Source organism: Biomphalaria glabrata, chromosome 5 (genome assembly GCF_947242115.1).
Source record: "Biomphalaria glabrata chromosome 5, xgBioGlab47.1, whole genome shotgun sequence".
In the NCBI taxonomy this organism is placed as follows: domain Eukaryota; kingdom Metazoa; phylum Mollusca; class Gastropoda; family Planorbidae; genus Biomphalaria; species Biomphalaria glabrata.
In genome coordinates this window covers 2,219,974-2,245,694 of record NC_074715.1, presented here as the reverse complement: position 1 = coordinate 2,245,694, position 25,721 = coordinate 2,219,974, and the positions used below count along the sequence as shown (strand labels likewise).

General features: G+C 35.4%; 1 protein-coding gene across 1 annotated transcript; it reads right to left on the bottom strand.

Annotated features, from left to right (window-relative positions):
- Positions 1-406: 406 nt before the first annotated feature.
- On the bottom strand, positions 407-25,356 carry LOC106058649 (multiple epidermal growth factor-like domains protein 11). The gene is given in 17 exon segments (XM_056028541.1): positions 407-556; positions 2,048-2,167; positions 3,001-3,098; positions 3,538-3,574; positions 5,389-5,526; positions 7,487-7,611; positions 8,751-8,833; positions 9,659-9,758; positions 11,232-11,381; positions 11,961-12,095; positions 13,859-13,993; positions 16,257-16,391; positions 17,401-17,535; positions 19,698-19,835; positions 20,634-20,822; positions 21,714-21,848; positions 25,344-25,356. Coding segments are annotated over 17 exon segments (2,016 nt in total).
- Positions 25,357-25,721: the final 365 nt, after the last annotated feature.

Genomic DNA, 25,721 nt, shown 5'->3' with positions numbered 1-25,721 from the left:
GAGGTTTGGACTAGGAAGTAGATTATCTTCAACTCTGAAGGAACATCCGAAACATGTAAAACATTTTACAAACATTTTACAAGAATCATCTTCATTCTGATAACTGTTAACAAAAGTTGTGGAAATATAAGTATTAACCAAAGTTCTTTAAAGTAAAAGCGGTTGGATGCTGTGCTGACCACATGAGACCATTCGCTTCTCTCCAATTCTAAATTTAAATATTCTAATTTCCTAGACCAGAAAATAAACACAATAATCTCCCCTTAAATTCGCTATTTTCGTACAGAAACTGGTAGAGAGCACAAAAAATATAACTCCCTGTTTACACTTCTCCAGCAACCTTGACCCGTAGCCCACGCTAACTATAACTAATTATTGTTTTATGTATAACAGATATACATAGTACTCACCTACAGTGTACAATAACAGGTGCTGTACTGCTGTTGATGTCAACTCGTTGTTCAAAATCTACCAGAGCCCAGGGAGTCACGGGCACGCCTTGATCAGGCCAGGAAGTGAAGTGATAGTGAGTCAAAATTTGAGTAGGTGCATCGCTCTGTAGAATTAACATTCATAACGCCAAAGAACATAAGATATATTTAGTCTAAAGTTGATTCCTTGCATTTAAAATGTATCCTAGGTTAATTTAGGGTCGCAGTGGCTGAGTGGCTTGTGAACTTGGGGTCCCGAATTCGAATCTCGATGAAGACTGGGATTCTGAATTTCGTGATTTTTTAGGATGCTACAGCGTCTGTTACCCTACAGCAATTCCGACCTCTAACAGGCAATGAGAATCTTTTTACGCAGGTTAAGGGCCTTGATAGTATCCACTTAGTTGATATAATAACATGATACATTGTTATTTTAGATAACTTCCATAATCACTCAATCTTCAAGCTTACCTTTCCATATTTTCTTTGTTTTTTTTAATTAAAGGTTTTCCTTATATTATGGGGTGGCGGTACTGCTATGTCAATGATTTTAGCGTTTTTGTTTTCAATAGGCAACAGATCAGAGCTATTAAAATCCAACGTTTTGTCAGTCTAAACAGGCCTATCCCAGTATAATAAGTGGACTCGAGAACCTGTTGTGGTGAGTATTTGTAATAAGATGATGTATTTCTATTAATCAAAATAGGTGTCAAAGCCAGGTGTTGGTGTATTAATTTTGCAACTTGGTTATGGCGACCTAGGTAGGCAGATTCTAAGGCTGAACATCATTATGTGTTCAATTGACTCACCCACATTTCGGCATTATTATTATTGCTGTAAAGGCGTCAACATCTTTACTTAGCTCTGGTATCTTTACTTCGCTCTTGGATCTATACTTCGCTCTTGTATCTATAAATAGCTCTTGTATCTTTATTTAGCTCTTGGATCATTACTTAGCTCTTGTATCCTCATCTAGCTCTTGCATCTTTATTTAGCTCTTGTATCTTTATTTAACTCTTGCATCTTTATTTAGCTCTTGTATCTTTACTTAGCTCTTGTATCTTCATTTAGCTCTTGGATCATTACTTAGCTCTTGGATCATTACTTAGCTCTTGTATCTTCATTTAGCTCTTGGATCATTACTTAGCTCTTGTATCTTAATCTAGCTCTTGGATCATTACTTAGCTCTTGTATCTTCATTTAGCTCTTGTATCTTTAGTTAGCTCTTGTATCTTTAGTTAGCTCTTGTATCTTTACTTAGCTCATGTATCTTTACTTAGCTCTTGTATCTTTATTTAGCTCTTGTATCATTACTAAGCTCTTGTATCTTTATTTAGGTCTTGGGTCACTACTTAACTCTTGCATCTTTATTTAGCTCTAGTATCTTCACTTAGCTCTTGGATCTTTACTTAGCTCTTGGATCTTTACTTAGCTCTTGTATCTTTATTTAGCTCTTGGATCATTACTTAACTCTTGGATCTTTACTTAGCTCTTGTATCTTTATTTAGCTCTAGTATCTTCACTTAGCTCTTGCATCTTTATTTAGCTCTTGGATCTTTACTTAGCTCTTGTATCTTTACTTAGCTCTTGTATGGCCTATTTAGTATTGTTCTTACCTTTTCCAGTTCTATTTTCCTGATCACGTAGTCAGCGAGTATTTGTGTGTCTTTTAGTTTGACCGTAATCTCTCCAAACGACGTGTTCCCACTGTCTGGCCAGTACTTGTCACACTTTGGCTGGAAGGAGAACGAGTTCAAACATTTTTCCAATATCTGTTTTAAATCATGTATAAATGATATATCTTTAGCGTTTTTACGCCTGAATAGGTAATGCAAAGATTACAGAAATTCGTACGTAAATAAAGAGGCTAATCCTTGATATACTGAAGCTGAATAGGATTCAAACTTTATCCTTCTGCTGTATTGTCTTTAGCAATGTATTATATGTTGCAGCTAGGGTGGCGGCCTGGTCGTGCGATATGCGCGCTGGGCTGTCTTTCGGACTTGCCGATGGTCCCGGGTTCATACCCTGCCCGCTGCCATTCCCCGTCGACCTGCGGGATGTTTAGGTTAGGAAGTAAATTACATTCAACTCTGAATTAACATCCAAAACATGTTAAACATTTTACATAACATTTTTGTAATTAAAAAATCTTAAAAAACAACAAAAAACAAACAAACACCAATGATTATCAAAGGGAAAGAACCACCAAATTACTTGCAGGAATAAGCAGAAATACATTCCAGTTTTCTATTTAAATAATAAAGCTTGTCATCGAGTCCAAAGTTTAATGAGTAATGCAATATTTTCCGTGGCTGCGTAGTCCCAGCTGTGACCTACATATTTTGCCACCTCCAGGGCAAGCATAACCATTGTCCGCCGGTGGTCGATCAAGAATTTCTTTTCGCCTTCTGCGTCTGTCCTCGGCAGTGGATTTTTTTTTTTTTGGTCTCAATGTGTATCCCACGGCCTCTGTGAGTGACCTCCGAGTAAATCATAAAATAGTATGGTCGGCATGTCAAAATCGCTTCTAATTGTTAGGTTTACGCTTAAGTCAAAGTCCACTCACTTTTCCTTCTTCGATCAAGTTTGTCAGCATGACCACTTTCTCAACTTTCTGTTCCCACAACATTCGGACAAAGTCGTTCACCACTGCACCGAATGGTCCTGTGGACAAACAATGATGCGGGAAAGCTATAAAAGAATGTTACGAAATCAAAACGTATACAACCATATTAAGAAATAACAATTAACAGCAAATAAATAAGCGCATTAAAAACAGGGAGAAACGTATCAGTATCCGTTTTTTTAACTCTTTCATTCCTAATCGACGATCCCATCGTTGATTTTGACCTCTTTAAATTCAATAAACTTGTCTTTGTGTTATATATAAGGACATGCATTTCCCCTTTAATTCTAGACCAAATACAACATTTTTATGATAACAAACAACAAAGCTATTGAAGCTTAATCATAACAGGGGAGTGAAATAGTAATGAGCTAAAAGAAGAACTCCTTCAAAGAGTGGGAATAATAATAACGGAGAGAAAGAGTTAAAGAAGAAATAGGAACTCATTGATCTAAAGATTCATTCTACACAACAAACCTTGAGCCGCAATGAATTTCACGTCGTTGTGACTGTCCTGTAAGGCATACAAAGAAACAAGCAATTTATAAACAAGCAAATTATAAACAAGTAAATTATGAACAAGCAAATTATAAACAAGCAAATTATAAACAAGCAATTTATAAAGAAGTAATTTATAAACAAGTAAATTATAAACCAGCAAAATATTAACAAACAAAATAATAATAAAAAATTACAACTTGCAACTATATCTCTACCTAATGTCGAAATTGTTTCCCTTTTTAGGTATCAAACAAGCGTAATTACCAATAGTCAATTGACTAATTGGTTAATTTTTAATTGATTATGTGTTTGTTAGGTACAATAAATCATTGTTTAAAGATTTCCCGTGATCCTAGAATGGATAAAGGAGAAATAGTGTGTTCCGTTATCTAAGGGGATAAAACCCCAAATATTTAGCATATCTCAGGATACTGAAGAAATAATTTCCCTTGTCAGTATCAAACAAAATAATTAATTACCAGTAATTAATTAACTAATTGTTGTTGTTTTTTAAAATTGATTCGTTTCATGTCTGTGTCAATGAATGATTTTGAAAAGTTTTGACTAGAACTGAGAATGAGTGAGTGAGAAATAACGTGCTCTAGCTCGTGAGAGGCTGCTTTTCAACTCTATGAATCTTCAGCCCACATTGCGTAATGAAGCCTCCAAGGTTCGATTCTATTCAGCTGGATTCTCTTTTCTTGGATTTAGGCCCGTGACGTTAGCCCCAAGTTCGAAAAAAGGCTTGACATCACTGATATTAGCATAACATTTTATGCTTTGATATTGAATTGAAACATCTGGCTATAAGAGTATAAGATGGTATTTTATACTATATGCTGATGAAAGCTAAGAAGACAAATGAGTTTGTATTGTTACAAGTCAACACTCTGGCTTGCGATAATGAGGCACTTCTCAATACTGTGAAAATAAAAAGCTGCGCTGGTTTGGTCATATTATAGTACAAGACTCACTGTCCAAAGTGTTCCTTCAAGGTACGGTGGAGAGGGCACAAAGAAATCCTGGCAGTACAATATCTTATCTTCTTATCTTATATAACACAGACGTTACTCAAAATAAGAAGATGATTACGTCCTACGCGTCATACATCTAGTCATCTATGTTAACCAATGACTTAAATTCTGCAAAGTCACTGGTTTTCCTGGCTGGCTCAGGCAACCCATTCCATGCTCTAATACCACTAGGGAAGAAGGAGTATTTGTACAAATTTATCCTAGCATATGGGACGAGGAATGTGCCTTTATCTTTGTGTCTTTCAGAGTATTTTATTAAATTAATTAATTAAATTTTGTTTCTGTATTTGAAGATTATGTTTCAGTGTTTTATGTATTATTGCTACTTTACTTTTGAGTCTTTTATCTTGATTATAAAAGAATGGACCGGTATCTTTCTTGATATCCTGCTAAGAACGCCTGTAGACTTGGAAGAATAGAGGAATTAGATTATGCGACCTGTCACAGCACCCTTACGACGATATGTCATGAGACAGATGAGAATGAAGCTTCATCCAACCAGTAAATCTCGGTAGCCCATTGCAACGTAGCTACTGTCTATTATATTCAATAGTCGAGTGGGAATAGTATTTTGTTTTATCTTTAACATTTAAAAGTGTATAAAGACAATAAATGGTGTCAGAGTTAAGGGATGGTGTGCTTTGGGTTCGGATTGCATGTGGTGACACCCATTACATGGCCTAAATTGTGCAGATGTGCCTAAACCCCAAAATATCACAAATATAATCCAAAGATAAATCATTTTTATTCAATGTGTATATTTATGTATTTGGAAAACGATCCATTGACTTACTCTGACGTAGGAGGCGTTGATGTAGTCTCCCTCCGACTTGTTTGTGTTGATCTTCAAGTGAACTCGGGAGTGATCGTCTGAAATGTGTGTATGCATTGGAAGAATGAATCTACATTTTATATTATACATTTGATAGTACTACATTACAGAATTAAAATAGTATAAATTATAAACTAAATCATTAATAATTATAAAAATTAAATTAAAAAAAAAAGAGAAACAAATATTTATGCTATTTTTTTATCACTATTTTCTGGGCGCTATAGGCGTTTTTTTTTTATATTTGCGCTATCGTCTAGGCCTGTTCTTGTGATTGGCATTTTTTTTTCTTGCTATTTTGGTCATTGGCTCTATTTTCTTGCTCACAGTACATATAAAAAACAACAACACAACGTTGATTCGCTAATCTTTCTCTGTTTCTTTTAAGACACAATATGATAGTGACAAATGTCTTAATGTTATTGAAAAGTTATATTTAGTGGAAGGCTGTGTTTGTCTTAGACAGAAACACTGGAAAGTTACATAAAAAATGATTTGGTGATTATTATTAGGTTTTCATAAAATGCATGCAAAAAACTAGAAAAAGAAATAGTTGACTTACAGGGACAAATATTCTTATATCTATTTTTATTATTATTTTCTTCACTGACTGCGACTTCTGTTGTAACATTCTTAGGCTTTGGAACTTTCTAGAAATATAAAAAGAGAATAATTTTTTTAAAGCTATTTCCCCAGCATTACATTGTAGAGTAACTGAGAAAATTATCACGCTACAGTCCCAGGGCGTAGACTGAACCAGCTCAGTCGAAATAAAAACACAACTGATTTGTTATTGATGGCCTCCTTTAGTTGCGAAACGACTATTGGTCATCTCTAAGAAATGAGATGAATTCCTGGTCATTAGCTGTGTTCGGATCGATGTCGCCCCACCAGCAGTTCCTATTCTCCACGACGCTGGGATAAGCGGCGTCGCAGGCTCTGCTATGGTGTGCTGCAAGCTGCATACGTTTGCAGGCTCCTGATTTTTCCTCAGGTTTGACTCCCGGAGCCTTTATCATTGGTGAAAGAAACAGATGACCATAAAATCATCTGCCCTTTAGAGCGCATGGTCTGAAAGGGTATTTTACTTTTCTTTTTACAAGACACATTTGAAGCCTAGAAAAAATTCTACATTCAAAGGAATATAACTGCATGTATTTAAACTCAAGTCCTATGTTCTTATTTTAACACCTCCGTCTATCTCTCTGTGTGCTGTAAGTTATTTCTCACACTTCTAATTTTCAGATAAAGTTTATATTTCTAACAATTATTCATAGTCTATGACTAAACATAAATCAACAAAAATAATAAGCAGTTAGTTAATCAATTAGTGATAATAATTAATTTTTAATACAGTGAAGTGGAGTTAAACATTACAGTATTAAGAGATATTGAGTTTTTATTCAGTTTCTTCACCTTAATTTTTTGTTGTTAATATTATGTTGCCAAAAAAGCACAAGACAATACCGGAAGTTCCATGTTCTCATAACGATGAAGGTTAACATTGTTCAGAAATTGTTTAAACGCGACGATCATTATGTTGTCTTTTGTCCTCGGGAGCGCATTAGTCTGAATTTTGTTTCAAGGGCTATGCCTTTGTCTGTCCAGATGGTTTTGAGTTTTGTAAGTGCTGCTGTTGTCTAGGCCATTCTGGCCAGTAAGTTCAGGTTTGGTGCCTTCATCTGAGACAAAAAACTCCAAAATATTTGAGGCTACTGACACGAGTCAGCTTTTTCTCCACCTATGCATCTGTAACAGTCCTGTGGTTTAATTATCATAAATTGGTTTATATCAAAATTTTGTGTTATGTTTCATTGATATATTGTTGCAATTGAGAGATTACAATTATATTCTCTGTTTCTTTTTTAGAATTCGTGTTTAGAATTGGTTGTGCAGTTTTTGTTTTTTTTGGTGTAGCATATTTGTCTTTTTAAGGATTCAATAATTTAAGTAATGTATCCACAGCAGCGATTGTATTCCTTTTTTGTATTGTATAAAAGATCTTTTCCATATATTTATGAACATGAAATGAACACTATATCTTTAAACAGTAAATTACCTTATATTGTTCAGTAAAAAAGGCATCTGAGTGAGAATGGATGTATTTATTTAGAGCTTCGACAGCAATCTTCGTGTTTGTCGCCATCCCAGCTACATTCAGATACGTTGAATCTCCCGCAGTGTCTGCAATTCAAGAGCAAGAGATTTAACATTTATACAGCTCGACATTAAAGATTGTTCAGTTGGACCAGTGAAGTAAGGGGGGACACGGTTTCCGTGCTGGCTTTACACTGTCAGCAAACACAACTCTGGTGAGGTCAGGTTCGGAACTCGAGCGCCCTTGAAAAGTAGCCGAGCCGTTAAAGCCTCTCAGTCACACATTAGACTTACTTGACAAACAACGTTTTTAGAATATGCAATATTATATAACATATACATAGCGGGATGTTAAGGACTTGTAAAACGCTTGGGTTTTGAGCCAAAAGAGTCTAGAGCAGCGGTTCTCAACGTTTTAAGCTCGGCGACCCCTTTTTACAATCCCCCTCTCTGCAGCGACCCCCCCCCACACACACACATACAGAAATAGAGGAGTAGACAATAACAATCCATATTTTTGATGGTCTTAGGCGACCCCTGGCAAATCGTCAATCGACCCCCAAGGTTGAGAACCCCTGGTCTAGAGTCCTAGTGAAAACTGTGGCTTTGCACATGGAGATTTATAGGGTACCCGTGAGTTCACCAAATATTAGTGGGTACCCGACGTAAATTGAAGCATAAATGAGGGTTGGTCGGTATGATGACCACATGACAATCTCGTTGACCTCTGCCTTAGAAACAAATGAGCTCTAAGGTATGTACATTAGGTACATACTCTCTCTCTCTCTGTCTCTCTCTCTCAGTCTGTCTTTCTGTCTGTCTATGTATCTATGTATGTATGTATGTATGTATGTATGTATGTATGTATGTATGTATGTATGTATCTATGTATCTATCTATCTATCTATCTATCTATCTATCTATCTATCTATCTATCTATCTATCTATCTATCTATCTATCTATCTATCTATCTAATTTAATCTCTATCTATCTATTTATCTATCTATCTATCTATCTAATCTATCTATATAATTTAATCTCTATGTATCTATTTATCTATCTATCTATCCTATCTATCTATCTATCTATCTTATCTATCTATCTTATCTATCTATCTTATCTATCTATCTTATCTATCTATCTTATCTATCTATCTTATCTATCTATCTATCTATCTATCTGTGTGTATGTATATATATGTAATACAATAGTATCAATCACCAACCTTGCCCAGCCTTCTCTCGTATGTTGTCCATGTGCATAACTTCATCACTTTTAGTGGTTTCTGGTTTCTTTTGATATCTGCGCCTTTTAGAAGTGAAAATAAATGTAATGTTATTTTTTTTTTTAGAAATCACTTTAATAACGAGGATACCTAAAATATGTAAATGGATTATTTATCACAAATAATAATAAATTATAGCTTTTATTGAGTGCTACTTTCATGCTTATAGCATGCTCTGAGCGCTATGGTCCAGTCTCAATTGTGGACCAGTTGGGGGGGGGGGTATCTGGGAGAAGGTTTCCTGTGCTGCCTTTAGACGCTCAATAAACACAACTCTGCTCGAGTCGGGAGTCGAACCCCTTCTTACGTAGCCAAGCCAAGATACGTTCTAAGCCTATCGAACACGCTTCCCACTATGCGAATACAAGATATTGCAGTCACCATAATGCACATTATAAAAATACCTTTTCAAACCTTGGGCACAAAATGTAAATTTATTCTTTATCTATGGTTAGTGACTATGGCATGTGGCCTGCACAATAATCAACAGCTTTACTTTCCCGATCAAATTGTATGTCTTTAACGAGATTCGAACCAGGGACACTTCGGTTTGGAAGCCACTCGAAAACAGGCACCCAGCCACGTTGTAAAACAGTCATTATATCGTCATTAAAATTAAGGGCATAAAAAAGTTACCTGCAGTCATTTTGTTGCAAAAAAATAAATAAATAATAATATATGAAAAAATATATGAAAAAAATTCATTTAAATATATTTGTTTTAATTTTATACTTTTTAAAATGTATAATAACTATAAAAATACTCATACTTATTTTAAACCAGAAATACATTTTTTAATTTCTTTAATAGAAAAATTAATAAAGGGAATAAAAAATAAATAAAGTTACTTCCAAAGTATTGCCCCCACAGCAACTAGCACAGCGACAAGGATGACGGCCATAATGCTTCCAACAATAGCGCCAACTTGAGACGAGTCTAGACCAGAGTCTAGAAAAAGAAATGCAATAAAAATAATGCATCCATTTGATAAATGAAATCACAACATGTATATGAATAGAAATAATATAGATTCCAACATTCGCTTGTGTAGTTTGACATGACAAAGTACATTCTTTTTTAAATAATCAAAACTAAAATGTGATGTACCAGTCACGTGGTTTTAATGTTACTCCCACCTTCACTTCATCTATCCCTTAGTTCGTTGAATAATTGGGGCACCACATATGATCTTTTGAACATCTTTCTCCCTTCCTCTCAGTCTTATACTTTGGGTAGTATCACTTTAAATGACAGGCCCGTCCATTATTTATCTTCCAATGGCTTTCTCGTCAGCTTCTTCTCTTTCTTCCTGGTACTGTTTCGTGAAGGAAGGCTTTTACGAGTTCTCAGAACCTTTTGGAGGCGCAGCGGCTTAGTGGTAAAGCGCTTGGCTTCCTAACCGTGGGTCCCGGATTCCTGGGGAAGACTGGGATTTTTAATTTCGGGATTTTTCGGTGTGTCACGAGTCGAGTCTGTGACCTATTTCGACCAGTTTCTAGAAGCTCGAGTTCAAACCAGTGCAAGTGTCCACCGTAAACAAGTTAATTTTAGGTATCCAATCAAAGAAAGGGGTTAAGGAAAAAATAGCACACGTCAGCTTCTAGAAGGTCAAAGTTACTAAAATAATTAGGGGATAAGTTTTCATGATTCTGGAATGTACGATTAAGAAAGATATAAATTGAGGGAAAGTCAATTAGACGGGGTCCTCGCTCAGTTCTCGATTAGTAATAAGTTTTGTGATATTAGCGGGTCCATTAAGTAAAGTTTTAGTAGTTGAAGTTGAAGTTATGCTAAGTGAAGTTTTATGTATCTTTAATTTTTATTTATTAAGTGTCAAGTTGTTATTGAATTAAGAAGTTAATTTGATGTGAAAGTTGAAGAAGTTATTAAAGAAGTTTGAAGAAAATACAGAGAGATGTTTCTTTCTTCATTTCATTGAATTGTCAAGTTTGATAATGTAATCCCCGGCAAGTGTGATCATCACAGGGTGCCTTTGAGTCCACACAGCTCTAGTGGGTACCTTAAATTTGATGGGGAAAATAAAGATGTTGATCATTGTGCAGGCCACATGATACCCTCGTCATCCGTTGGCCAGAGAACCTTTACATCATCTGCCCTATAGATTGCAAACTCTTAATGGGGAACTTTCATTTTTTTATATATTTTTTTTAGGACCTTGTGATATGTGCATAAAGTTTAAGCATCTGTTTTAGTTAGCAGGTGGCCGTAGGGCCCAATTTCCATTCCGACCCTCTTTCATATCTCGTTAGTTGCGACCTTTTTAGGAGGCAGGCTAGCTACTTTACCGCACGCTTTTAATCTACAGTCATCCTATATATTTGGGCTTACTAATTGAATTATAAGAAGAAACACAACTAGCGTCAGAAAGAAACGAACGCCAATCTGTTAAGAGTAGCTTACCTTGGCTTTCACAAAATTGCCCCGAGTAACCGTCTTCACACTCAGTGAGGCATCGCCCCGTGACATGATGGCAGGTAACAGAGGACTTGGTTTTACATGTAGCACTGCATGTCTTGGCACAGCTATGACCGTATGTTTTGTTTGAGCACTCTGGAACAATACATGTATTTATTTCTGTATTAGAGCAATGTGTATGACATTTGTTTAGAAATCTTAGTGTGCAGCTGCCTTAGTCAAGAGAAAGAAAAAAAAGAAAGCCGCTCAGTCATCTAGCCCTCAAACAGATGCATATACATGCACGAACTGTGGCAAAATATGCCGCTCCAGAATTGGCTTGATCGGTCACTCCAGATTCTGCGCCGATTCAAGAAGAAACCAAAGCCAGTGACTTATCTGGGCGCATCCTTTGTCTTCCGAGACAGACGGAGCCATATTAGTCATTTTTACAAATCACCATCGTTAGATTAATCCTATTAAGATCATATTATTAATCATATTAAGATCAATATATATAAACTTTAATGTGTTTTGTAATAGAAATGCGCATTCTCTTACAATTCAATACCAAAAAATAACATTTTCTGATTATTGAAGCTTAATCATAACAGGATAGTGTAATACAAATGAGCCTGGCTAGCGGTACAATCGAAAAGAGGAAAATTTATTTGACTGAGCAAAGAATGACAGAAGAAAGGTAGAAGTATTTTTTTTACGACTAGAGTTACGTACCTTCTGTACACAAATCTCCATGGTAACCAGGATCACACGAAATACAACTTCCGTTATCATGATGACAATTTTGGTGAGTACAGTTGATAGAGCAATTCTTCAAACAATTTTGTCCATATTTTGTATTTTTACATACTTAAAATATGAAAACGTAGTTTTATTCATCATTATTCATAGACCACAGAAGCTAATTTGAAAACAAAAATATCGACCTCCAACATATAGGACATTGAACATTTTATGACAAATGATAATTACCGCTACTTGTGTATCGCGATGTAAACTTTGAATGGTGCCGTGTGCAGCGTGGTGGGAATGTGGAATGGTGCCGTGTGCCGTGTGCAGGGTGGTGTAAATGTGGAAAGTTGCCGTTTACAGAGGAGTGTGAATGTGGGATCAGGCCGTGTGCAGCGTGGTGTGATAATGTAATGGTGAAGTGTGCAGCGTGGTGTGATAATGTAATGGTGAAGTGTGCAGCGTGGTGTGATAATGTAATGGTGAAGTGTGCAGCGTGGTGTGATTATGATATGGTGAAGTGTGCAGCGTGGTGTGAATGTGGAATTGTGCCGTGTGCAGCGTGGTGTGAATGTGGAATTGTGCCGTGTGCAGCGTGGTGTGAATGTGGAATTGTGCCGTGTGCAGCGTGGTGTGAATGTGGAATTGTGCCGTGTGCAGCGTGGTGTGAATGTGGAATTGTGCCGTGTGCAGCGTGGTGTGAATGTGGAATTGTGCCGTGTGCAGCGTGGTGTGATTATGTAATGGTGAAGTGTGCAGCGTGGTGTGATAATGTAATGGTGAAGTGTGCAGCGTGGTGTGAATGTGGAATTGTGCCGTGTGCAGCGTGGTGTGATTATGTAATGGTGAAGTGTGCAGCGTGGTGTGATTATGTAATGGTGAAGTGTGCAGCGTGGTGTGAATGTGGAATTGTGCCGTGTGCAGCGTGGTGTGAATGTGGAATTGTGCCGTGTGCAGCGTGGTGTGAATGTGGAATTGTGCCGTGTGCAGCGTGGTGTGAATGTGGAATTGTGCCGTGTGTAGCGTGGTGGGAATGTTGAATGTTGAAGTGTGCAGCGTGGTGTGAATGTGGAATTGTGCCGTGTGCAGCGTGGTGTGAATGTGGAATTGTGCCGTGTGTAGCGTGGTGTGAATGTGGAATTGTGCCGTGTGTAGCGTGGTGTGAATGTGGAATGTAGCCGTATGCAGTGTGGTGGGAATGTGGAATGTAGCCGTGTGCAGCGTGGTGGGAATGTGGAATTTAGCCGTGTGCAGTGTGGTGGAAATGTGGAATGGTGCCGTGTGCAGCGTGGTGGGAATGTGGAATTTAGCCGTGTGCAGTGTGGTGGAAATGTGGAATGTAGCAGTGTGCAGCGTGGTGGAAATGTGGAATGTAGCAGTGTGCAGCGTGGTGGAAATGTGGAATGTAGCAGTGTGCAGTGTGGTAGAAATGTGGAATGTAGCAGTGTGCAGTGTGGTGGAAATGTGGAATTGTGCCGTGCGCAGCGTGGTGGGAATGTGGAATGGTGCCGTGTGCAGCGTAGTGTGAATGTGGAATTGTGCCGTGCGCAGCGTGGTGTGAATGTGGAATTGTGCCGTGCGCAGCGTGGTGTGAATGTGGAATTGTGCCGTGCGCAGCGTGGTGTGAATGTGGAATTGTGCCGTGCGCAGCGTGGTGGGAATGTGGAATGGTGCCGTGTGCAGCGTAGTGTGAATATGGAATGGTGGGAATGAGTGTTGAAAGATGAAGAAAGTACAGGACAGACAAATGGAGTTATATTATATACACTGTTATTTTTTAAACCAGGATTAAAGTTCCCTTTATCTACGACATGTATTTCTGTGTTGGTGTATGCTTATAACAGTTTAATCTGCTCGTAACAATAACATCTATTCCTATTTACATTGATCGCATTGTTCTCCTCTGTAACCAGGATAGCACTCGTGACATGTTCCATTGACTTGGTGACAAGTATGATTGACGCAGTTCAAGGAGCAATTAGCGGCACAATTTTCTCCAAACGTTGTTGGCTCACATGCTACATATAACAGAATAATAAAAAAAAAACATTTGAAAATATTTTTTTTTTAAAGACAATACCTCCATAATTAAAATTCAAATAAAAGAAAGTACTAAAAAATAATTTTAAAAAAAAATTTTGATCTATTCAATATCAATCTTAAGAACTCGAGCTTGCTCAAATTTAAGCACTTTTTTATTCACGCATCTTTTTTAAAAATCGGCCATCGAGAAAGGCGTACATTGAAGATTATTTAGGGACATTATATGGAAATCTAGATCTAGCAGGATACATAAAGTTCTGATTTAGAAATCTTATGATCTAGTCTAGATCTAGAATCTAGATGTAGTCTACAGTAGATTTACGTAAAAATATAAGCAGCTTTAATGCAATTGAATCAACTTTAAATTTAATCAGTTATGGCATAATTACGAAAATACTCTTGACGACGTGTTGTTACCGATCGTTGACTTGTAGCACCCAACTGCTGGTAGACAACTAAACCGTTGTAGGCGTTATTTTAATTTAACTGATAAAACGTCAAATAACTTGAATAACTTCCTTTTGTAAACAGAACTAAATAGAACTCTATATAATAGACAAAATTAAGTTCATAACACTACGCCACGTTGGCTCTAGACCTAGATATAAGTCTCCAGCCATATTTACATGTATTCTTTTTTTATTTTTTAAAAATCAGAAAAGTTTTACCCTTGTGGCCAACGAGATAGTATTTTTTTCTCAGCGATATAAATTAGCTGTTAAATTTCTAGGAAAATCGTTAAAGGCGTTTTTGTTTTTTTTTGTGATAAGCTGTCCAGGATCCTGAATCTAGGTTTCTGAAGGTTCCATGAAGTGCTGACTTGAATAGAGGTATTGCAGAAGGCAGAAAAATGTGTTTGTTATCTAATTGAGTGTCTACATTTAAAAAATTTAAATAAAAATATATTTTAGATATATAGACTAAAGACAGTTGAAAGAAAAAGATACCTAGTCATTTTAATTCAAAATATTTTGTTTTCAATAATTCATGCCTCGATCGCGTTTACTTAAGTCAAGTAATGAGTTATCAATGTAATTTCTGAATCAAAACTTCAGAAAATCTTTGAAAAGATTCTTGTTAAATAAAATCCACTCGTCATTAAAACAGATATATTCAAAAGAAAATTCTAAATAAGAGTTAAGAATAAAAAAAAACACGTTTGTCCGTTACTCGGTCAGACGGTCAACGCAACTCGTTGATCAGGAAACGTGAAAAGACTCGAGATATTTGCATGTAGTCGCTGAATGAACTCTTTCTGTTGTGCGTGTTCTATTTGTGTGAATGTTTCTGATTAGACAAAAAAAATTTCCACAAAAAAATAATTAATAAAGCAGTCTTAGCCTTGGTCTTAGCCTTAGTCTTATACTTAGTCTTAGCCTTAGCCTTATCCTTCGTCTTAGTCTTAGTCTTAGCCTTAGTCAGCCTTAGTCTTAGTCTTAGTCTTAGCCTTAGTCTTAGCCTTAGTCTTAGCCGTAGTCTTAGTCTTAGCCTTAGCCTTAGTCGTAGACTTATCCTTAGCCTTAGCCTCAGTCTTAGTCTTAGTCTTAGCCTTAGCTTTAGTCTTAGTCTTAGCCTTAGTCGTAGACTTAAGTCTTAGCCTTAGCTTTAGTCTTAGTCTTAGCCTTAGTCGTAGACTTATCCTTAGCCTTAGCATCAGTCTTATTCTTAGTATTAGCCTTAGTCTTAGCCTTAGTCTTAGCCTTAGTCATAGTCTTAGCCTTAGTCTTAGCCGTAGTCTTAGCCTTAGTCTTAGCCTTAACCTTAGTCTAAGCCTTAGTCTTAGCCTTAAATTTAGTCCTAGCCTTAGTCTTAGCATTAGTCTTAGTCTTAGGCGTAGTCTTATCCTTAGTCTTATCCTTAGCCTTAGTCTTAGCCATAGATTTAGTCTTAGCCTTAGTCTTAGCCTTAGATTTAGTCTTAGCCCTAGACTTAGTCTTAGTCTTAGCCTTAGTCTTAGTCTAAGCCATAGTCTTATCCTTAGTCTTATCCTTAGTCTTAGCCTTAGCCTTAGTCTAAGCCTTAGTCTTAGCCTTAAATTTAGTCCTAGCCTTAGTCTTAGCATTAGTCTTAGTCTTAGGCGTAGTCTTATCCTTAGTCTTATCCTTAGCCTTAGTCTTAGCCATAGATTTAGTCTTAGCCTTAGTCTTAGCCTTAGATTTAGTCTTAGCCCTAGACTTAGTCTTAGTCTTAGCCTTAGTCCTTCTAAACATTAATTTAAAACATACACGTCATTCTTACTTTCATTACACAAGTCTCCATGGTAACCAGGATCGCAAGCGTTGCAAGTTCCATTGATAGGATCGCATTTCTGATCAGTACATTTGGTAGAACATGGGGAGGAACAGTTTTGTCCAAAAGTTGTTTCATTGCAATCTACGCAAAAAAAAAAAAAAAAAACTTATTGTACACATAAAAAACAAATATCGCTGAAAATCATTTTATGTTGCATCCACTTTAAGAAAATAAAAGTTTTGTATAATATAATATAATATAATATAATATAATATAATATAATATAATATAATATAATATAATATAATATAATATAATATAATATAATATAATATAATATAATATAATATAATATAATATAATATAATATAATAATATAATATAATATAATATAATATAATATAATATAATATAATATAATGCTTGTCTTGGAGTCTGAAGATTATGTAATGTAGATAAAGATGTAACTTATAATATAATATAATATAATATAATATAATATAATATAATATAATATAATATAATATAATATAATATAATATAATATAATATAATATAATATAATATAATATAATATAATATAATATAATATATAATATAATATAATATAATATAATATAATATAATATAATATAATATAATATAATATAATGCTTGTCTTGGAGTCTGAAGATTATGTAATGTAGATAAAGATGTAACTAATAATATAATATAATATAATATAATATAATATAATATAATATAATATAATATAATATAATATAATATAATATAATATAATATAATATAATATAATATAATATAATATAATATAATATAATATAATATAATATAATATAATGCTTGTCTTGGAGTCTGAAGATTATGTAATGTAGATAAAGATGTAACTTATAATATAATATAATATAATATAATATAATATAATATAATATAATATAATATAATATAATATAATGCTTGTCTTGGAGTCTGAAGATTATGTAATGTAGATAAAGATGTAGCTTGTAATATAATATAATATAATATAATATAATATAATATAATATAATATAATATAATATAATATAATATAACGCTTGTCTTCGAGTCTGAAGATTATGTAATGTAGATAAAGATGTAACTTATAATCTAAACCAAACCAAATATTTACATTGATCACATTGTTCTCCTCTGTGGCCAGGGATGCACGTATGACATGTCCCATTGACATGATGACAATGCTGATGAGTGCAGTTTATGGAGCAATCATTGGTACAATTTCCTCCAAATTTTGTTGATTCACATTCTACATAAAACAGAATATGGAAACAAGATTAAAAAAATACACTAAAAAAATACTTTAAAGAAAAACAACAACATATTTCAATGGTAATTATACTAAGTAGTTAGGGTCAGTCATATAATCATATTTAACATCATGGACCTAGATATATATATATATATATGGGAAACGTGGTCGAGAGGCCAAGTGTGATTGAACTTGGCTTGGCTACCAATGATGGGGGCTAGAGGTTCGATACCCGACTCGACCAGAGTTGTGTTTGCTGAGAGCTTAAAGGCAGCACGGAAAAACCTTCTCCTAGATACCCCCTTCCCGACTGGTCCACAAATGAGATTGGACCATAGCGCTCTGAGCATGCTATAAGTTACAATGTAGCGCTATATAAAAGACATAATTAATATATATCTTTACAAAATTGCTAATGCTCAACTTTAATCTTTCTCAGTGCACTAAAGGGCTCAAGGGGACTAACTCAACTTATACAACCCGTAGTGTCAAGTACGAGTTCTCTTATCTTATCTTATCTTATTTAATACAGACGTTATTTCAAAAAAAGAAGATAATTACGTCCTACGCGTGATGCATTTTGTCATGCATATTAACCAATGACTTAATGACTCTCCCTTGTACAAGCTAATAAACACAAAAATTAATTACCAATAGCTAATGGACTAATTTTTTTTTAAAAGTGATTTTAGTGTTGTCAGGTAAAATAGATAGTTATGCAAAATGTCAGCATTATCCGAGATTGGGTGTGGGAGAAATAACGTATACAACATTATAACCATAAAGACAGACAGACAGACAGACTGAGTTGATAAAAGCTTTGTAACAATGTTTATACTGTCAAAGACTTGTGTAAGTTTCTTTTTAATAATCTTTTAATAATAAAAAGCCTTAAGTTCCTTAAGGCACAGCAGCTATCGAAGTTGTGTGCTTTCTTTCTCCAATAAAAATATTGTCGTCGTTGATAAAAAGATGATCTTATCTTATTAAGAGATGCTTATTACGTCCCAAGGGTATCTCTGTGTTAATCTAGCCGTGCACATTAATTAGAGACTTAAAACTCCGTTAACTCAATGATTTTTTGGTTTTGGCTAATTTAGGTAATCTGTTTCTTGCTTTAATGACACTAGGAAAGAATGAATGTATGAATATGTCCTAGCATATGGTTTAAGAAATGTGCCTTTATCTTTAGTTAGGGTTACTAATGATTCTTTTAATCAGGTGTGTTTTAAAACTAGTATTTTTTTATTTTACGAATCTGGGCTTTTATTGACACACGGTTAAAAACTGTGTGTACTAGCATAACAAAAAATATCTTCATTATAATCTCAACAAACATGGATGGTGACACACAGGAAAAATGTAATACTAAAAAATTAGTAATACAAACATTTCCAAGAGAGAATAATATGATAATAATAATAATAATAGCTTTTATATAGCTCTACTTTCATGCTTATAGCATGCTCAAAGCGATTTGGTCCAATCTCATTTTTTAGGGGGAGGGGGGTATCTGGGAGGATGGTTTTCCGTGCTGCCTTTAGGCGCTCAGTAAACACTACTCTGATCATGTCGAGTGTCGAACCTCGAGCCCCCATCGTAGGTAGCCAAGCCAAGTTCAAGCGTACTTCGCCTCTCGACCCCGCTTCCCACCCTTTCGTACTTTATGGCGTAGTAGTCGGATCATTATAATTAATGCTAGAACAGAAATCTCTAAAATGTACATTTTTTGGTAAAAGGCGATATAATAGCCTCATAAACCTAACCTCAAAAGCTGTAACATCGCAAATTAATATTAAGCTGAAAAAAAAATATTGATACAGCCTATTGTCTACGGTAAGACCTCAGAAAGAACCTGATCATGCGTGGGCGGCATAATATCGCCTATTACCCTTTTTTTTTCACTTTCAGCCGGTGTTTCAAGATCCTAGTTCGCTATCGAGAAGTATGTAGGAGCCCCAATGCACCAAGTTTTGGTTGTTTGTATGTGTGTGTGTGTCTGTATATGTTATTGGTCTTTAAATCTATATTGTCATTTTAAAGTACTACTGCTGAGATTAACACTTGTAGTCAAAATGATTTATCATTTGTTTTGACCAAAAAAAGTATCTTAAAGAATTTTATAGTTCAGAAATATTTTGACAAAAGCAACCATTCACCTTCAGTGCAATTAGGAAGTTGGTATCCAGCTTGACAGCCACTGTGACAAGTGCCATTAAATCTGTCACACGTTTCAGTCTGACAGTTGCTGCTGCAATTATTTTGACAGTTTTCTCCCCAGTGATAATTATCACAATCTAGATTTTAAAAAAATAGATAAGATGCATCCATTTAGATTTAATTAAAACAATTCTATTTGACAGAAATAAGATTACAGAAAAGAAAGCTCAAACAATCTTTTACACACATACAGACAAATATGCCTGGTCGTGCGGTTTGCGCGCTGGACTGTCGTTCGGATTTATCGACGGTCGAGGGTTCAAACCCTGCCCGCTCCCATCCCCCGTCGTCCTGCGGGAGGTTTGGACTAGGAAGTAAACTATCTTCAACTCTGAAGGAACATCCGAAACATGTACAACAAACAAAACAAATATGCAAACGCGATGGCTGAGCTGTAAAGAGCTTGGCTTCCGAACCTGGGGGTCCATGGTTTACATCCTGGTGAAGACTTGGATTTTAAATTTCGGTATCTTTGAGCGCCTCTGAGTCCACCCAGCTCTAATGGTTACCTGATATTAGTTGTGGAAAAAAAATAAAGGTGGTTGGTCGTTGTGCTGGCTACATGACACCCTCGTTAACCGTTGGCCACAGAAACAGACGACCTTTTACATCATCTGCCCTATAAATTACAAGGTCTGAAAAGGTAACTTTAACACTTACACAAGCATACATATTAATACATAATTGTAAACATACTAACACATAGGTGAATACACTAGCATACATAAACACACACAAACATACGTTCATACACACGTGAAATATAGGTCTACACCAAAAGACATATATTAAGCCTAACACAATGTTTATATTTAGAATACAAAATCCTCCCATGTAAGAAATTTTATGCCTTTCCTATATTTTTTTATTGTTACCTTCTGTACAGTTAGGTGACTTATATCCAGCTTTACATCCGTCTGGACATAGTCCATCTGTTTTGTTACAGGATTCCTTTTTACAGTTACTACTACAATTCTGAGTACAGTTGATACCCCAAGCTCCATCAGGGCAAACTTTGAGAGATCAACAACACATGGTGAAAAAAACTTACTTTACATAAGCCACTAAAAAGACTAATGTATAAATTTAAATATGTATACATGAGACTGACATCGCATGGTATTGAATAAAAGATTAGTCTAGATCAGTGGTCATCATCCAAATATCAAAGTTTGTCATGGCTAGGGGTATCCATGGGGATGAGCTTTTATTATCTATAAAATACTTCTAAAAGCATGGTCTCAGATAGCCCCTGACTACCAAGTCCAGCACCTGGCCTGCTTGTGTGGCTTAGATACTAAGGCCAGCGAAAGTGCTCTTACTAACAGGTGAAGGGGTGAAGGCCTTTGAGTTTTGTGGGACCAATGATGTAAAGTCATCTGTTTCTTTTACCAATGGTAAACGAGGATGTCATGTGGACAGCACAACGACCAACCGCCTTTACTTTTCATGACTAATGTCAGGTATCCAATAGAGCTGGTAGGACTCAGAGGCGCCCAAAGATCCCGAAATTAAAATTCCAAACTTCACCATGATTTGAACCCGGAACACCCGGTTTAAAAGCCAAGCGTTTTACCACCAAGCCACAGCTCCCCCCCCTCAGCAAATCAATAATTAGAAAAAGTGGCTGCGATGTAACTCGACCGGCTTCGAAAGCGAGATTCTCAAGTTTAAAACCCTATTTAAAACAAGGATTTATTTTTAGCTTTGGGATTCAAACGATACCGTGAGCTCAACCAAATCTAATGGATACCTAACAGTTGGGAAAGTAAACGCAGTTGCTTGTCACATGACATCCTCTTACACAGTCTGCCATAAACATAGGCTTACATTATATGCCCATTTAAACGAATCATCCGTGCTGATGGGGAAACTTCTACTGCTTTTAAATATTACAAAATATGTTACGCCGATATTTTACAACAATTTTGTAACAGTTGTAACATTTCACTTACTCGTGTTACATGTTTCACCAGTAAATCCAGCCTCACACGCCTGACAGGTTCCATTGAAAGGGTCACATGTATTATTCAGACAGTTGACTGGGCATCTTTGAGTACAGTTGAGCCCAAAACCGCCATTGTCACATCCTGTAGGGAAACGAATATTTAGTTACATTAAAAATGTTCTTAACTCTTTCACTCCTAACTGACGATACCAGCGTTGATTCCACCAGAATGTGGTAAATAATTACGGAAAGAAAGAGTTAAGTCATTTCAAAGGGTGTCAAATAGTTATAATATATTTTGTTTTACTTTTTAAATTTATTTAAGTGGTATTACAATGTATATAAAATACTCTTTTTTTTTCAATGGCATGGGTCGCAGATTTAGACGAAGATAATTAAATATGACGTGAGATTTTCCTTCAAAAATGAAGAATTTTTTGTTCTAGGCAGAATGTGACGTAGACAGATGAGGATTTAGGACTTAGGCCATCGAGATGACAGTTCGAAACGAATTTCTGATGTGAACGTCTCTTAGAGATTTTACATTTATCTGTGTTTAAAACATAGATGGCAAAACTAAAGTGGGCAAAACTAAAGTGGGCTTAAAACTAAAGTGGGGAAAAGAAAGTGGAAAAAAAAAAGGGGGAAAACACAGTTGTTGCAACAAACTGGGCAAAACAGATTATACAAAACATAATTGGCAAAAGCAATAGGCGAAACAAAGTGGGCAAAACTAAAGTGGGCAAAACTAAAGTGGGCAAAACAAAGTGGGCAAACTAAAGTGGGCAAAACTAAAGTGGGCAAAATTAAAGTGGGCAAAACTAAAGTGGGCAAAACTAAAGTGGGCAAAATTAAAGTGGGTAAAACTAAAGTGGGCAAAACAAAGTGGGCAAACTAAAGTGGTCAAAACTAAAGTGGGCAAAACAAAGTGGGCAAACTAAAGTGGGCAAAACTAAAGTGGGCAAAATTAAAGTGGGCAAAACTAAAGTGGGCTTAACTAAAGTGGGCAAAACAAATTGGGCAAACAAAAATGGGCGGAACTAAGTGGAGTGAGCAAATTATAGTAATCAAACTTAGGCGATCAGGACATAATTATAGTCTGTTTTACGGATTCAGGGCTAGTAGATTCAAAGGGTTAAAGGCTTATGCCTGACACATCTGTAATCGAGACTTCTGGACAAAGTTATTTTGTCAGCGTAGTAAGTTCTTTTCGAAAGAGTTTTTTGAAAAGATAATTCCGACCTCTCTAACACTAAAATACATTGAGATTGATGAAGATTATTATAAAAAACAAGGTTACAAAGACTACACAAACTGAAAATTGGCTTCCAAAGTGGTCCACTCAGGCAGATAAAAAGGCAGGTTGCAATATTATCAGAATGAAATTCTATTTTAAAAAAACAAATGACAGAGAAAAATGGAGAAAAAAGGTTGACAGATCTTGTGTGGTGCCCCAGTTGTCCAGTATACCAGAGGATAGTTAAAAGTGAATGTGAAGTTAGATGTGAACCTGGCCTAACTGATGTCTTCTAATGAATATCTAATTGATCTAATTGTTTTGTAAAGGGTCAATCTCTTATTCCTGAAGAAAAAAACATTTCCGTTAAAAAAAAATCAAAAATATTTCTTGGCTTTAAGTGTTCTTTAGCTACACAGACGCACCACAGTCCACGCGATAATATGAAAAACTACTAATGAATTGTTGTTTTAAATTTTGTGCAACTGATAGGCATACTAAATAGATTTTTTTCACTTTAAAAAAATAGTAAACATTTTTTTTTTGTATAAATATAGTACTTAGTACAACAGAACTTACATAACTTAACAACACAAATGTAAAAAAAAATAATTTTTTGACAAAAAATCTGCAACCGTTTGCATAAATTTGTGCCTTTAGAGACCCTCTAACAAAGAGCCTCCAGTGTTTGTTTCTATTAAAAGTAAATAGTTGTAAAAAAAAAGTGTATTTTTATGAAAAAACTGCTTGCATAAGTGATTTAAAAATTAGATATTTTGCTTCTAGAAAAGAAAAAAGTAGCCGTTACATCAAAACTTTGATTGGTCTAAAATATTATGATGTCGGATTTTCATTATCTTTTCTAGTTTACGAGATCTAAACGGGACGGTCGGATGGACAGACAGACGGATGGACAGACATTCAACACAAAACTAATATCGTATTTTCCCCTTTCTGGTGCCGCTAAAAAAAGTATATAGACAGATATGATGATAATGATTTCGATGAGTAACTTATGTGATAACAAGCATAGCATATAGGCTACTAATTGCGCACTAATTGAATAACTTAATTTAAATAAATTGCTTTTTCTTTTAGTTTTTCGTCATATGTACTATTAATAGAAATATGAAATGCAATCATATTAAGAAGCTTTTTTTTTTTTACAAATCTTTTATTAACTCTGTCTGTTTGTCTGTCGGGTAAAAATGTGTACACGTTATTTCTTCCACACCAAATCTTGGGTCAATCGACAATTTTGCACAATTATTCTTTTTACCTGTCATCACAAGAATCAATAAACAAAATATTAACCAAATTGTTATGTACTATTGATAATTAATTCTGTTTGTATCTTGAACAAGAGAAATAAATTATACTTGACTTAATTGGTGGTTATAACCTGGATTAGTTCCCTTTTAGGTTGCCTCTATAAATTGAAAGAAAAACAAAATGTAACCATACAATCTTTTCCAGCCATAGGTACCTCAAGGGCAGAGTTGATTTCACGCTGTCGAAGGAGGTGAGAGCCACGAGTTCGAATTCCTTTTTTCTTAATGATTTTAAAAACCAATTACAGTAACATCTATCAAGATATGTCTTTCTTTCTTCGTTCCACCTCACCCCGTTACCCTAACTGGTCAAGTGATTACATCACAGCGTATTAAGAAAGCTAAAAGCATGAAATTGCGCTAAACAAAAACAATTGGTAAAAAAAAAAATATTTCTAATCGCATATATTTATTAATGTTAGTCTAGATCTATTACAATAACTGATCCAAACTAATTTATTTAACTACACTTAATATAAGCTTTTTTTTAAAGTACTTTTTTTTTTGTATTTTGCGTGTTTACCTTAACACTTATTAAAAGTTTGTTAAATCGCTTTACTTTAAACTGTGTTTTCTTAGCAATATAGTATAATCTCTTATATGGAAATAAAAAAAGGAAACAAACCAGTTGTACAATCCGGTGGATCCATAGAACCAAAACATACTTCGTTACACGAGCCATCATCCAAATGACAGTTGTTAGAACAGCTTGATGGACATGCTCGACAGTCCAAATTCCAAGTTCCATTAGGACATTCTGTTTGATAAAATTATGTCGGATTAATTCTACTTAATACTGGTAGACGAAGAGGCGAGTTGGTTGAGTGGTAAAGCGCTTGGATTTTTGAACCGGAGGTCCCGGGTTCAAATCCTGGTGAAGGCTGGGATTTTTAATTTCGGGATCTTAAGGGGACCTCGGAGTACCTGACATTAGTTGGGGAAAAGTAAAGGCGGTTGGTCGTTATGCTGGCCACATGACACAATCGTTAACCGTGAGTCACAGAAACAGATGACCTTTAGATCATCTGCCCTATAGACCACAAGGTCTGAAAGAGAACTTTACTTTTACTTGTAGACGGCATTGTAGTAGATTAAATATAATGATCTAGATAACGTATGACGTTTCTTTGTTTAAGCCTATGTATTTAGTGGATTTACTAATACGTTTCGTTAGTTTTGGGGCATCTAACCTTTCTGTGGGATTAATTGACATAAGCCGCTTAGTTACATACATATCAATGGGGGAGGGGTTTGAGTTTGAACCCCTTACTCCGAGCTGAGTGGAGTTCGCTGAACGTCTAAAGTAAGTAAAAAGTAACGTTTTCCCTTTCAGTCCATGTAATTTATAGAGCACATGATGTTAAGGCCATCTGTTTCTTTGGCCAACGGTTAATATAAAAAAGCAGGGTGTTATGCGGCCAGTACAACGACCAACCGCATTTACCTT